The sequence below is a fragment of the Perissodus microlepis genome, chromosome 8, assembly GCF_051167445.1.
Source record: "Perissodus microlepis isolate ML-2025 ecotype Zambia chromosome 8, ASM5116744v1, whole genome shotgun sequence".
NCBI lineage: Eukaryota > Metazoa > Chordata > Actinopteri > Cichliformes > Cichlidae > Perissodus > Perissodus microlepis.
The window spans coordinates 8,966,900-8,980,510 of record NC_140468.1 but is presented as its reverse complement, the minus strand read 5'-3'; the positions used below and the strand labels follow the sequence as shown (position 1 = coordinate 8,980,510).

Genomic DNA, 13,611 nt, shown 5'->3' with positions numbered 1-13,611 from the left:
CAGTAATTGACTAAAGTGGATGCATTTATCGTGGTGAAAGTAAATGGCAGCATGAAGGGAACTTGGAAATTGCCATGAAAGATTTTCTGCTTGAGGAGGGGGAAAAAAATGTAACTGTCTTGCCTTTCTTAAACATGACCCAGCTGGCTCTTTTGATGGAGCACTTAACTGTGGTCTCTCCCACTTCCCTGTTCTTTCATGTTGCTATTGTGACTGTATGAAAGCTTTTACCCACATCCTGAAATCTGTGGCTGAACAGATTTTGAAATTCTATATGTGGCTCAGGACCATCGACATGGACACTTTTTACAACCAGTTACAAAAGTGTCGAGATGTTGTGTAAAATGTTAATAGAATCCAAATTTGGAATTATCTCATAAATCCAACTAATGTTTTTCACAACTAAAGATAGATAATATCATGTGTTTAAACTGAGAAATTGTACGATTTTAAGAAAAGAAAAGAAAACTATTAGGTCATTTTGAAAATGATGGCAGAAATTATTGCACAAAAACTTGGTAGTTTTACAGTGTAATGGTACAAAGAAACAGCAGGAGAAAGACTTTGCAAATTGTTAGGTTTACTGGCAAAAGGTCAGTAACAGGTTGAGCAGAGATTCAATCAGCAAGAGCGGTGTCTATAAATTGTGGAACAGAATAAAGTTCTGCAATGTAAAATTGTTAAGACTTTGAATATATAATCTACGCATATTATATCACGGTACCTAATATCAAAAGTCCACTACATTAAAATAGGTATGGTTAACTGGGTATCAATACATTGGCAGAGAAACATTTCCAGACACCACTGGGCTTCATTCACTATTGTTCTTACAAACAAAATAGTTTTCATAGAAAAGTCATCAACAGAAACATGACATATGTACAATGGCCAGTTTGGTTCTTACAGCTGTGCCTATGTTAATGAATGAGACTTGTTTGACTCGGTCCACAGGCCTATGCTCTCTGCCTACCATTTGTATTTTATTCCAATTCAAACAGTAGTCAGTGATTTAATACTTGTTGATCTCTAATGATGATCTACCCCAGTACCCCATCTTTGTGATGTTGAAAGTTACCTGTTTAACATGAAATCCTGCTGCATAGCACAGACCTCTCAGTGCTGAAAACTATATAAACCACTTTGGCTTGCTTTAATACAGATCTTACTTGCTGTCAAATCTTGTTTATTTCGGGGTTAAGCTAGCTTGGAAGTTGTAGTGGGGTGAGCTAACTTATCTCAACTGTTTATATTTGGTTCTAGGAGCAGGCAAGTTATTTACTTGGAGGTCTTTCTTTTTACCTTTCATTATCAGGTATGTCAAATTTTGTGTTGGTGTTTTTTCATCTTGTGTCAAATATGTTTCATGTAAGTTTGTACTTTATGTTTAATGTAAAAATAAATACGAGCCCTTTTCTACAATTACAATTACCCTGCAGGAGAGGAGCTGGAACGGGCAAGTTATTGACTTGGAGGTCTTTATTTTTATCTTTCACCATCAGACACAACCCAAGAACACATTGGTTACATAAAGACATCAGAGAAATATATGCCTACATCCAGATATCTTTTTGGGGGAAATGCCTTGCTATTTTACCGAGACAATAGTAAACAACAGTGGTGTGCAATACTGCAGATCTTGGTAATAATTTAGCACCAGATACCAAAACCGATACTTATACTTTTAACTTATAAAGGCAGTTTATGCAGGGTACCTTTCAGGTTTTCATGCATTTTGAAACTGGAATTTTTGGAGACCTGAAATGTAAATGTACCTGTCTCTAAAGCACAACTTATGTTGTTTAAATGCAATACACCTCACAGTCAACACAAAAAGATTTAGACATTTTTCATAACTGATGTTTGAGCAATTTTTTTTCATAAAAAAAGCTATTTTGCACAATTCAGCAGGCTATATATATATATATATATGTGTGTGTGTGTGTGTGTGTGTGTGTTCAATACAAATACCAACGTTAGTTACGATACTATCAATATTTTTAATTGATCTGCCCGCCTCTAGTAAACAACATGCTTTATCTATTACAACAGCATGGCCTCATAATAGAAGAGTGAAGGTATTGCAGAATCCAGCAGCTAGAATTCTTTTACATCCATTGAAATTTCACTATGCTACCCCAGTACTGAAGTCACTTTATAAGTATAATATATGAAATGCACTATATAAATAAAATATCCACTGGACAGTCCTGCCCGCAGTCCAGACCTTTCACCAAGTCAAAACATTTTGTGCATCATGCAAAGAAAAGTCCTTGAAAGAGTCAAGAGTGTTAAGAAGATAGAATCTTATACTATGTCAGACAAAAATGGGACAACATTCTGCTCCCAAAAGTCCAATAACTGGTATTTTCAGTTCTTAGATTTATGGACTTTTAAGTGGGGACACTATACAGTGGTAAACATGGCCCTGTCTCAGCATTTGAGTTGCTGTCATCAAGTTCAGTTAATGGATCAAATGCACTGAAAAGGCTGTTTTGTTGGGATCAATAGAGGACAATTACTGTTGTTTTTTACATTTGCCCTGCCCTAGAGGGCAGGGCAAATGTAAAAAACAACAGTAATAGAACAGCAAGCATCTCGAGAAACCAGAGGACGAGGATGCTCATTAATCTCTGAAAGCCATGATGATAGCAGGTTTCTTCTTTCTGATATTCTTCACAGGTAAGCTGATAATTCCATCTAGCTTCATAGAGCTGACTTATGGTGCTTTTAAAATGTAAGTAATCAACACTTTATTTTAACTTCATAAAAGTAAGTAGTAAGTATGTAGTTCAGTATAAAGACTGTTTTCCTCTGAAACCAGCCATTTACCACCAAAGGACAGAAATATCCTGTTGATAAATTACAGATTTTTCTGGCTCCTACTAAAACCAGATTTTTAAAAAAGAATATTAATGGATCAGGGCTTTTAAACACATTAATAAAAACAAAATGCATTTGTGGGAGGAAGACAAAACAAAAAGCAAGATATTTGATTAAAAATTCAAACATGTGACAAGAAAGTAACAAGAAAAAGCACAGAATAATGGCATGGAAACACGTAGGGACTTACTAGATGCTACCAACTGAGAGGAAGAACAAGACTATTTACACACAGAGTAATCAGTAAGTGAGCAGGAGGTAAACAATACACAGCTGAAATCAACAGACAATGGCAGGGGAGGAAATATAACTCCATGTAAGACACCGGGGACAAATAATTAAGGAAATTTTTCAAAAGGATGTAAACAACCAAGACTAAATAAAGTTTATCTTAACCATGCTGTTTAAAACAAGAGATAGTGTACACTTGGGAACAAAGCAGACATGGAGACAATTAAAGCAGGGCAGACATTCACGGAAGAAAGTGTGAAAAGTCTTTGTTTTGTCTTTGTTAATCTGTCTTTGTCACTGTAATGCTGGGGTTTGTCGATCACTTTAAAATGGACGGTGTGGAGGAGGGGTTGTTTAATTGAGGTGCACAAGTGGTTCACTGAACTGACAGGCTGAAGTTAACTCTGTTCCCTCTTAATGTGCTTTTTGTTCAACGATTTAGCTGTACAGACCGAAAGTGGAATCAGCTGTCAAAGTATATCTCTACAAGATGCGATCAGTACTATTATAAGCAATTTTAAGATATGACTTAACCACCATTTATATCAGGATTAAGTCTTTTCCTAGTTATACCCAACCAGTTTATAACATAATAGGTTACTACATGTAACTACACAACCACCTTAAAACTCCAGCTTTGTCTTTTTCTCCTCATATACCAGCACTGATTTAGAGCTTTTGTCTAAATGACAACACAATCATTCAGGACAACACTGCAACAAGAATATAAGCCTTCATTGGAGAGTATAACCATTAAATCAAGGTTGCCTTTTCATTCAGCTGCCTCTCAAACGCACATAAAACCTGAAAGAATAAACTTATGTTGAAACCAAGCACACCATTGTTTTTCTTGTGACATTACCAATAAGTTTGATGTGTCACATGGCCCTTTTCCTATTGAAAAAACAAAAGTTGTATCCAAGATGGCCAACTTCTAAATGGCCACCATGGTCACCACCCATCTTGAGGAGTTTGCCCCCTCACATATACTAATGTGCCACAAACAGGACTTTAATATCACCAATCATTCCCATTTTACTATGGTGTATCCATATAAATGGCCCACCCTGTATAACGCAAATGGAAATTAAATGAATCATTAAGTGAAATACAAACTATAAAGGTCCAAAAAAAATAACTGTGTAAAGCTATATCTTCCTTGGCCTGTTCAACAGCTAGGTCTGGCTAGAGTTAAGAGAATTCATGGGGTATATTGCATATTGCAGCCAATATTTCCACTGCCTTTAGCACTGGTGAAGGTCAGTTAAAAATTGCGTACATTTGAATGAATTCAAGGTATAAATTCATCACCAGTAACACAATAGTAAACCCTATTAGAAGTATGAGTTTGGTAAGTGGGGGCATCTAGAATTGTATAGAAATATATATATAATGTTATGGAGGGCCTGGCATCATCTTGTGCTTTATCTGTGTAATATTATATCATGTGATTTCGCTACAAGAAGTAGCACTGTGTATAATGAATTAAGAAATGTGATGAAGTGAAATACTCCATGAATAAGGTTTACTTTCTTTTTTTTTTTACCTCATCCTATAAGTTATATATTTTATAAACTCTAAAATTACAAATGTAACAACATTTAATGCAGTAGAAGTGTATGTTTTTAATCACTATTTAACAAAACATCCAGATTTCATTAATAAAGGGGAAAAAACTGACATGTTCTTGTACTCTTTTCTGCCAGGTGGAAATGCTTCCACTGTAGAGCTACACGATGATCAACAGATGCCCAATGACACCATTACTATAGGTACAGAAAGAGCACTTCAAAAGTTGTCAGGAATTATAAATATATGCATTTTAAATTAATTATCTAGCCAGTTAGCTTTTCTGTTTTACAAATGTATTCATTACTTCTTTTGACTATTTAGATTATATTATTAGATTATATTTATTGTTTATATTGTTAATTTAGTACTTTCTATAGTAAGAAACAGTATATATGTCATAAAGACAGTACATGTATATGAGAAACCTGTTTGTCACACACATATATTTCAGATCATCAAGCAAATACAACATTAACATTACACAACAATAACCAGAGTAACTACAAAATGCAGTTTTTAAATGATGATTTCAGGAGGGGGGGGGGGGGGGGGGGGTGTAAGTTATGGACAACCTACCTTTGTCCCACCCTCAGCAGCAAGAATTGCAATCAAGCAAACACTGTGGGGGAATTTTGGTTCACTCTTCTTTGCTGAGTTGTTTTAATTCAACCACACTGGGGTCTGATTTAAGTCTGGATTTGCAGTATGCAACTCCAAGTCTTCATTTCATTGAGCCATTCAGAGAAGTACTCGTGTGTTTTGGATCAAATACTTCACAGTCCAAGTCTGGTGGCTAGAAATTCTCATTTTGGGTAGAAAAGAGAATTTATGGTTCTACTGATAATGACAAATAAAGCAGCAAAGCAGCCCCAGACTGTCACACTACCACCACCATGTTTCACTGTTTGTAAGATATTATTGGAAGAGGACCAGGTTTGTTTGGAGAACCTTTTTTCCCCTTGATGCAGTTCTTATTTATTCAGGTTACTGATCAGAAACAAGGAAGTGTGACAAATATGCAAAAAACTAAGAAATAAGACGGGAAATAAAGACTTTTTCATGGGATTCTACATACATACAGTTGTTATATACACTCATCATATGCAATAGTATCTATTTATTTATTCCAGGTGGAAATGCCTCTGGTTTATTGCCACAAGATGTTGATCAGCAGATATCCAACGGGACCTTTAACAGAGGTACAGGTCTAAATTTAAATACATGTGCAATAATTTGCTTTCTCTGCCAATTTATTTTTGATTCATTAAGCAGACTATCTGAAAATAAACTTCAGATTCAGTCAAAGATTCACTTAAATTTTGTGAAAATAAACTCTATTTATAATTTTCCATATTTTGTTGAACATGACTATCAACAATGAAGGGTAATGTGCAGAGTGGTGATGATTAAATTGATTACTAAAGCCAAGCTATTTCTTCCCCCCTAAGGACCTTGAGAAGCTGATTCATGCATTCATTACTTCGAGACTAGACTACTGTACCTCCCTTTATTTTATTTTGGCCTCCCACACTATTTTCTTAACTGTTTGCAATTAGAATAGATAGAATGCCTTTATTGTTACTATACACTTGTACAATGAGAGACAGAGCATCTCCTACTCAGTGCAAACATGCTCGGGGGGTCTGCAGCACTACATACATATGGACAGTATTAACAGAGAAAAAATATATGAAATGTACAAATATACAAGCCAGTTTTAAAAAGCAATATGTAATAAACAGTGTTATGTATATACAGTTGGGTTACATAGAGGATATGAACAACCTGGTGCCAGAATGAATGATCATATTACTCCAGTTTTAGCTAACTTACACTGGCTTCCTGTGAAATTTCGTATTGATTTTAAAATTCTTTTACTCACTTATAAAATTTTAAACAGTATGGCACCTAGCTATTTAACAGGACTTCTCCATTTGTGTAACCCAAAAAAGCACTAAGATCCTCTAATCAGATGCTCTCAATGAAACCCAGGTCTAGCCTGAAAGCCAGAGGCGATCGTGCCTTTGCTATCGCTGCACCTAGACTATGGAATAATCTCCCTGTTGCCATTCGTACTTCTGATACTATTCAGTCTTTTAAATCTTGCTTAAAGACTCATCTATTTACTTTGGCCTTGACTCAAGTTAGTTGATTATCATTTGGCAGGCTTCTATGTTTGTCTTGTGTTGCTGTTGTCTCACTGTTGGTTCTTGCTCCTAATTTGTGAAGCACTTTGATCGACATTGTTGTTGTTTTTAAATGTGCTTTATAAATACATTTTGATTTTAATTTAACTTAAATTGTATGGATATCATCATCAGAGTGTCTTGATGATGTTTCAGAAAAAGAAGAGAACAATAATGGAAACTGTGGTTATAACGATGTTGTAAAGTTTCTAAACCTGAACAAAGGCAATGATAACTACACTCTGACAAGGCCTGTGAAAAACTACAATACTGTTACAGAGATATCACATCTAATGAAAGTTTTTGGCATCCTAGATATGGTAAGTAGTTCAAGCTGTGTGTGTGTGTGTGTGTGTGTGTGTGTGTGTGTGTGTGTGTGTTCTTTTCTATTTTTGCTCATGAAGCATCATTCCCTTCTGCCAAACATTAATTATTTACTCTAGTTATTTGCTATTATTAATGCTCTATATTTATAGTTATTATTATTAGTTAATACTGTTGTGGGTTGTCTTCAAGTTTTGGTCATCTGCTTGCACTCTGAAGTTTAATGATGAGAGATATACATTGCTATGTTTTTAGAGCCCTACAAATTTTGAATTTGTATTTTATAATAAAGAAAGGTATTGTGTTTTACATAAGGATGGGTATTGTTTAGGTTTTATCCGATACCAGTGCCAAACCAGTACGGTGCCGGTGCTTAAACGGTGCTCGAACCGGTGCTTAAAGAATGGAGAACACAAACTTTGTCCAAAAACCTCTCATGTTTCAACATTAAGCTACTCGCCCAAAGAAGAACGGCTACTGCTGCCATCATCATCCGTCATCATTTCTGCTACACTGGCAGGGCTAGGGGCCAGGACTCTCCTCTTCGGGTTTTTGGGGGATGTTGATAACTCCGGGTCCGATAACAGGCAACCCACCCGCAGTATATGTGCTTGGTGTGAGGTCTCGCAGCAGCTATCAAATACGGTGCATTTCTCTGCTTTTAAAAAAACGCTATGCGTCGCCAGGTTCGTCGTCAGATTCGAGGTGTTACCTCCTTTGCACAGTATCACCTTAAAGCGCTTGTTGCAGGCTGCTGAGTTTGCATCTTTTGCTGTGAAGTACAGCCAGACTTTTGCCGCTTCGCCTTGGGCATTTTTAATCTGTAGCTCTGCTCTAAAAGAACGTACGTACCTGGGCCCGCCTACTATCCTCGGAAATGTAAAATGATTGGCTAGAATCCAAAGTGCATGACATCTCAGGAAAAAAAGGACCGAAATAAAGCACCAAAATGTGCGCTGCTTTTCGGTCTGGTTACTACCGTTTATGTCAGAACCGATACCGGTACCCATCCCTAGTTTTACAGCACTTTTGTTAGCTACAGTTTGCTAATTGCATCGCTGGCAAGATATAAGATCCACTGTAAATAAAGAATTGTTATTTCCATCTGGAATAAAAATTGTTTGGGTCTGTTTTTGGGACCTCTTCACCATTTCTGTGACCACATATGGAATACTCAGGCACCTAGTCTAATCTAGCGTCACCCTTGATTTCTTTGCTCACAGAAAGAAACCGAACAGATCTTCATTTCTTATATTTGGGTATTTTTGGTAAGTTTTTCATTAGAAATACACAATTTCAAACTATTGTTGAAATATGGATTTCATCAATTTTTCTTGCTTGCATCCCTCCCTTCTCTTTTACAAAACCTTGTGTAGAGATGGAAAAATGAGCACATTTCTTGGAACCCAAAGGAATTCTGTGGACTTGAATCCATAACAATTCCTACTGAACTGTTATGGATGCCAGATTTAATTATCGAAGAAATGTAAGTTTAATATTATGCTTAATATTTATATTCTATCCATACACTCTTAGGTGTAGAATAGGAGAATAGAATAAAAGAATCCTTTAATTGTCCCACAAGGGGAAATTTGGTTATATCAGCAGCAAAAAAAACCCCACACATATACAAAAAGAACAGGACATAGGACAGAAAATACAATTTTTACATATTTACATCATGGACAATAGTTACCAGAGCAGAGTACAGTACAGTTGTTAAAATTAGCGTAGAGATAGGAGCTCTGCAGTTCAGCAACATTTACATGCATGGGGTGGGAGACTCTATCCATCAGAGATGTTATTTTGGCCAGAGTCCTTCTGTTTCCCACCACCTGCACTGAGTCCAGGGTGCATCCCAGAACAGAGCTGGCCTTCCTAATGAGTTTATCAACACAATTGTCCATAAAATTCTGAGCTCCATTGTGGGGGGCAGTAGTCCACAATAGATAAACAAAAACAAGAAACACAAGAACAACAAAGAAACAACTATTAAAGAGAAAAAAGGACTCGGTCACTTGGTCGGAATGTATTCACATTCACAGACCCACCAACAGTTATGGTGATGATGTAACATTGTTATTTCATGGAAAAAATATGAAAACTGTGCCTACACTTTGTGTTAAAAAAGAGGGGGGAGATTGTTAGAAAAAAAAATTATTTATAAAATGTGCTGCTTGCTTTTGCTTTAATTTCATTTCTCATGGTCTATGATAGATGCTATGGAATTGCACTATGCCTCGTGTAAAAATTTGTTTTTCATTTTCATTCAGGACAGAGAAGGATAGAGCTACTACAAACCCTTTTCTGACGATTTATTCAAATGGCAAAGTCTCATTTAGGAATGATCATGTGGTAGTAAGCACCTGTAAGATGAATGTGTACAAATTCCCCTTTGACATTCAGAGCTGCAACCTCTCCTTCAAGTCAATGACACACACTCGTGAGTTCATAACAGATTTTGTTTTTCTTGGTCTCAGGAATAGACATCATCAGATACCATGGCATATTTTTCTTCCTTACTGATCTGATTACTGCATTTTCCCACTTCAGCTCGAGAAATAAATTTGAAAACACTGGAAAATGATAAAGTCATAACAAGGTGGTCCAAAGACTTGATAGAAACACAGGATGAATGGGAGTTCCTCGACATTACAGTCAACAACCAAACCAGTGATTTGGACTGTTTTCAATCTATGCTTGTTTACACTGTAAGTATTTTGAAAACATTTATCCACTTTAGCCACACAGCATCAAGCCAAACCATATTTCTAGTTTAATTCATTTGTCATGAAAACAAAGGTAATCCATTGTGTAGCTTTTTTTCCCCGGCAGCTTTCAATTCCTAGGTTTCTTCACCACATTTATGATTACTGACACCTACTTCGGTTGCCGCGTTCTTAAGCTCTAACAAAGTAATCTTTGCCCTGTTGATAAAAAAACTGCACTGGATACTGAATGTACCAAATGTTTATTTATTGCTGATTATTACTTTAATGATTATGGGAAGAAGTATATTGTCAGAAAAATCATTGTGTTCTAATAGTATACTGCAGCAATTCTACAAAACCAACTAGATCAGTATCTAATAAAATGATTATTATATGGGGTTTTTTAATCCAAAAATATTTTAATGTTATTGAACCTCTCCCAGATGGAGAGCAAACAGCTGGCAAATAATCTCATCCTCACAGAGGGTGTGATCAAACAAGGTATTGTGCCAAAACGTGATTGTCTGCCAAAAAATTAGTACAGGAATGTTGTTTGTAGCTCAAGAATCAATATAATTCATCAGAGATACATTTGATATTTGTTTCACATATTATAGGCCAACAAGTCATTAAATACAGGCAATCACGTTTTGACAGATGATCGCTTTTGGGCGCAACGATAGCCTGGTTTAGCCTGGTTAAGCTTTCAAAATAAACTCAAGATGTTGGGTTAGTTGTTAAATATGCCCAAGGCTAATCTAACAAGTGGTCCCACAAGAAGACCAACCATATGGGAAATCATTTGATAAAGCTCAAGCAGAGAGTTCAACCAACAAGGAGCATTGTAACAAAAAGTGGGAGTAAACTTAGAGTGAATGGCCTGCAGGGTACAATCCATTTGACTAATCTGCTGTGAAGTTGGCTTTAGTTGCTGGACCAAAGCACCAAGAACTTGGTCATACTCACCTAACATGGCCCCATGACGGGTATATGGACTGTTGCCAAGTCTGCTGGGCCTGGAGATTGGCTGGGTTGTTCTATCATGGTTACTGGTGAAATAGACTAAGAGTTGGGTTTATTTACAGAGGGGCACATTGGGGCATAGGCAAGAGATACCAAGGGCCACCAAATGGGTGCTGGCAGCCAAGGAAAGTCTGTAAGAGAAGGAAATAAAGTGTTCTGGTGCCAACGTGGCTGCAGGAGTTGGTTACATCCATTCAAGATATTTGCAATTCCTCTAGATGCTCCGCAATGCATTTCAGCAGTGTCGCATAAAGCAAGTCTGGCTTAAATTACAATCCGGTCTATTTTTTATGGAAGCTGAAGAAGGGCAGGAAGCCAGTCATAGGGCATTGAGAATTTGGTGATTTTCAAAATAAAGGTGCTATACCCATGTATACTATACTATACTTTCTCTGGCTTTCTGAAACATTCTCAGTGTAATTTGAAGTTGTGATGAGGACAGAACAAAAGTCAGTGTCATAAGCATGAAGGTGATTTTTCTCACTCAGCGTTCTCTGCATTTGCATCTTTTCTCTGTGCACACTTGTTTTTCCTTATTTACTTTTTGTGCCTGCCTTAATAGTTAATGCAAAGTAGAAGGATGATTAACCACTTGACACATGATTTCACAGATTACCATGAAGAGGAGATCTGTCCTCTACATTGCCAATTTCATTCTGCCGATCCTCTTCTTCTTGATTCTGGACTTGGTCTCCTTCCTGATCTCAGACAGTGGGGGTGAGAAGCTCAGTTTCAAGGTGACTGTCCTGCTTGCTGTCACCGTGATGCAGCTTATACTCAATGACATTCTGCCGAGCTCTTCAGACAAGGTTCCACTTATAGGTAAAGAAGAAGAGTTTATTTGATGGAACACATTAGTTAATCACATTAACACAACCTATTCTCCTCAGCTCTCTACTGCGTTGGGGTTTTTACTCTGATGCTGCTCAGCCTCTTGGAAAGCATTTTAGTGATGCATCTGCTTGATAAAGACTCTGCTACACAAAACAACAAGACAGATGGTGACCAAAGCCTAAGTGAGTAGCAGAGAAAAACCTTACTTAAAACTTAAAATGCTGTTTTTACAGGTGAGCTTAATCATAACAGTTATTCTACTTTTGGATCTAAAAGCTATCATGTATGCAAGTTTACATTTCTGGTTATGGTTTCAATTATGTTGCTTTTTGTGTTTAATATATCATTCCAGTGATGAAGAAATGTTGTCACTGTGCACCTGTATATGATGCATCGCCTGATGAAACAGAATCTGTGACCAAAGAGGTGAGAATTAACACGTTTTTAAGAAGAAAAAAAAAACTTATAAAAAGTTGTCATGTTGCATGAAAGTTAAAATGTGTGTTTGTATATCAGTTAAACTATTATTCCAGTCACAATGGCAACAAACCAGTTTTTAAAATGTACCAGCAGTCATTTCACCATACATGTACTGCAGGTAAAATATTAAACACATCACCAATTTTCTAAGTAAATCTTTTTTTAAAGGTATTATTGATATGAAATTCTCCGCAGATGTTGGTAACAACCCATCCAATCTAAACTGTAGCTGCCCACAAATAAAGTTATATATTTCCTTAGAGATATGGTTATGTGTAAATTAATACTTAATTTATTTCTGTATATAATTTGCAAGCTTGTTCATTTCCTTCTTAAAAAAAAAAACTATACTTTTACAGGATAGCAGCAGCAAATTGATGGAGGCATCCCTTAATCTCAAACAAGTCTTAAATGAACTGGAAGAGAACGGGAAAACAATGAATCTGCTTGGCAGTAAAAGGAAAGACGTGAAGTCTGGCTACTGGACTAGAATCGCTAAAAAAATCAATAAGATGTTCTTCATTTTTTATATCACAACACTCATTGTGTTTTTGGGAACTATGTTTTCATTGTGGAATAGTGAAAACTACTAGGGCTGAAGTAAAAAGCAAACAAAAAGTCATTAAGATCAGCATGAACTTATTTTTAGTGTGTGTTCACCCCTGCTGTTCTTTTCCATTGGTCCAAATAAAACCCGTTCTATTAAGGTGCAGGTTGATGATGGTTCACAGTAATTTGCTTTAAAACCAGTCAGAAGTGCTTAAAGAGGATATGAAACACGACACATATAAAGACTAATTTACGGATGGAGCCCTACTCTCAAAAACTGAAAGGGATGTAACAGTGTCTATGAAGCTGGATTTAAGAAATAAGTGCTTAAAGTTTTAAAAGGATGTTTAGCACCATTTTCTGTCAGCACGGGATGTTATGTCACCAGGTTGGTCGGTTGGTTGGTTGCAGCAAATACACTTACATTAGTTTATCTTAGCTAACTAGTGACAGAATTGATAACTTGGATGAAAATAAGGACACTAAACCTAAAAATCAGTTTAAGGGGATCAGTTTCAGGCTGCCCCTGGCTGCAAGAAACCAAGGATATACTGTCCACTTTGACTGTCTTTGTCTCTAGCAGTATTTGGCTCCTTGTTATTTGACTAGTTGCACTGAAAAGGGAAAATCCAGTGGTTAGCTGTAATGTAACTAACAGCTAGCAGATACTGCATGTTAGCTGCAATGTAATATCTGGTCCTTAAGCTTCTTTGTCATTAGTTTTAGTTTGTATTCTGTTTTTGGTTGGTGTTAGAGTTGTTCTTTATATTTGATTCTTTTCTTTAGTTTAGTCTAGCCTCTCTAGTATTCCCTCCCAT

At 36.5% G+C, this 13,611-nt stretch overlaps 1 protein-coding gene across 1 annotated transcript; it reads left to right on the top strand.

The window, feature by feature from the left end:
• The first annotated feature begins 2,645 nt into the window (after positions 1-2,645).
• Positions 2,646-12,837, top strand: LOC146381343 (5-hydroxytryptamine receptor 3A-like). The gene is made up of 11 exons (XM_084938615.1): positions 2,646-2,682; positions 4,821-4,886; positions 7,029-7,192; positions 8,420-8,464; positions 8,573-8,682; positions 9,470-9,639; positions 9,750-9,907; positions 11,542-11,752; positions 11,821-11,946; positions 12,117-12,190; positions 12,604-12,837. Exons 1-11 carry the CDS (start codon positions 2,646-2,648, stop codon positions 12,835-12,837), a joined length of 1,395 nt encoding a protein of 464 aa, XP_084794741.1.
• Positions 12,838-13,611: the final 774 nt, after the last annotated feature.

Excerpts from the sequence above, each read along its gene's own strand:
- LOC146381343 (XM_084938615.1), top strand. The coding sequence starts at position 2,646 with ATGATAGCAGGTTTCTTCTTTCTGATATTCTTCACAG. Across the intron at positions 7,193-8,419 it reads TTTTTGGCATCCTAGATATG|AAAGAAACCGAACAGATCTT; the intron begins GTAAGTAGTTCA and ends CTTTGCTCACAG. Across the intron at positions 9,640-9,749 it reads CAAGTCAATGACACACACTC|CTCGAGAAATAAATTTGAAA; the intron begins GTGAGTTCATAA and ends TTCCCACTTCAG.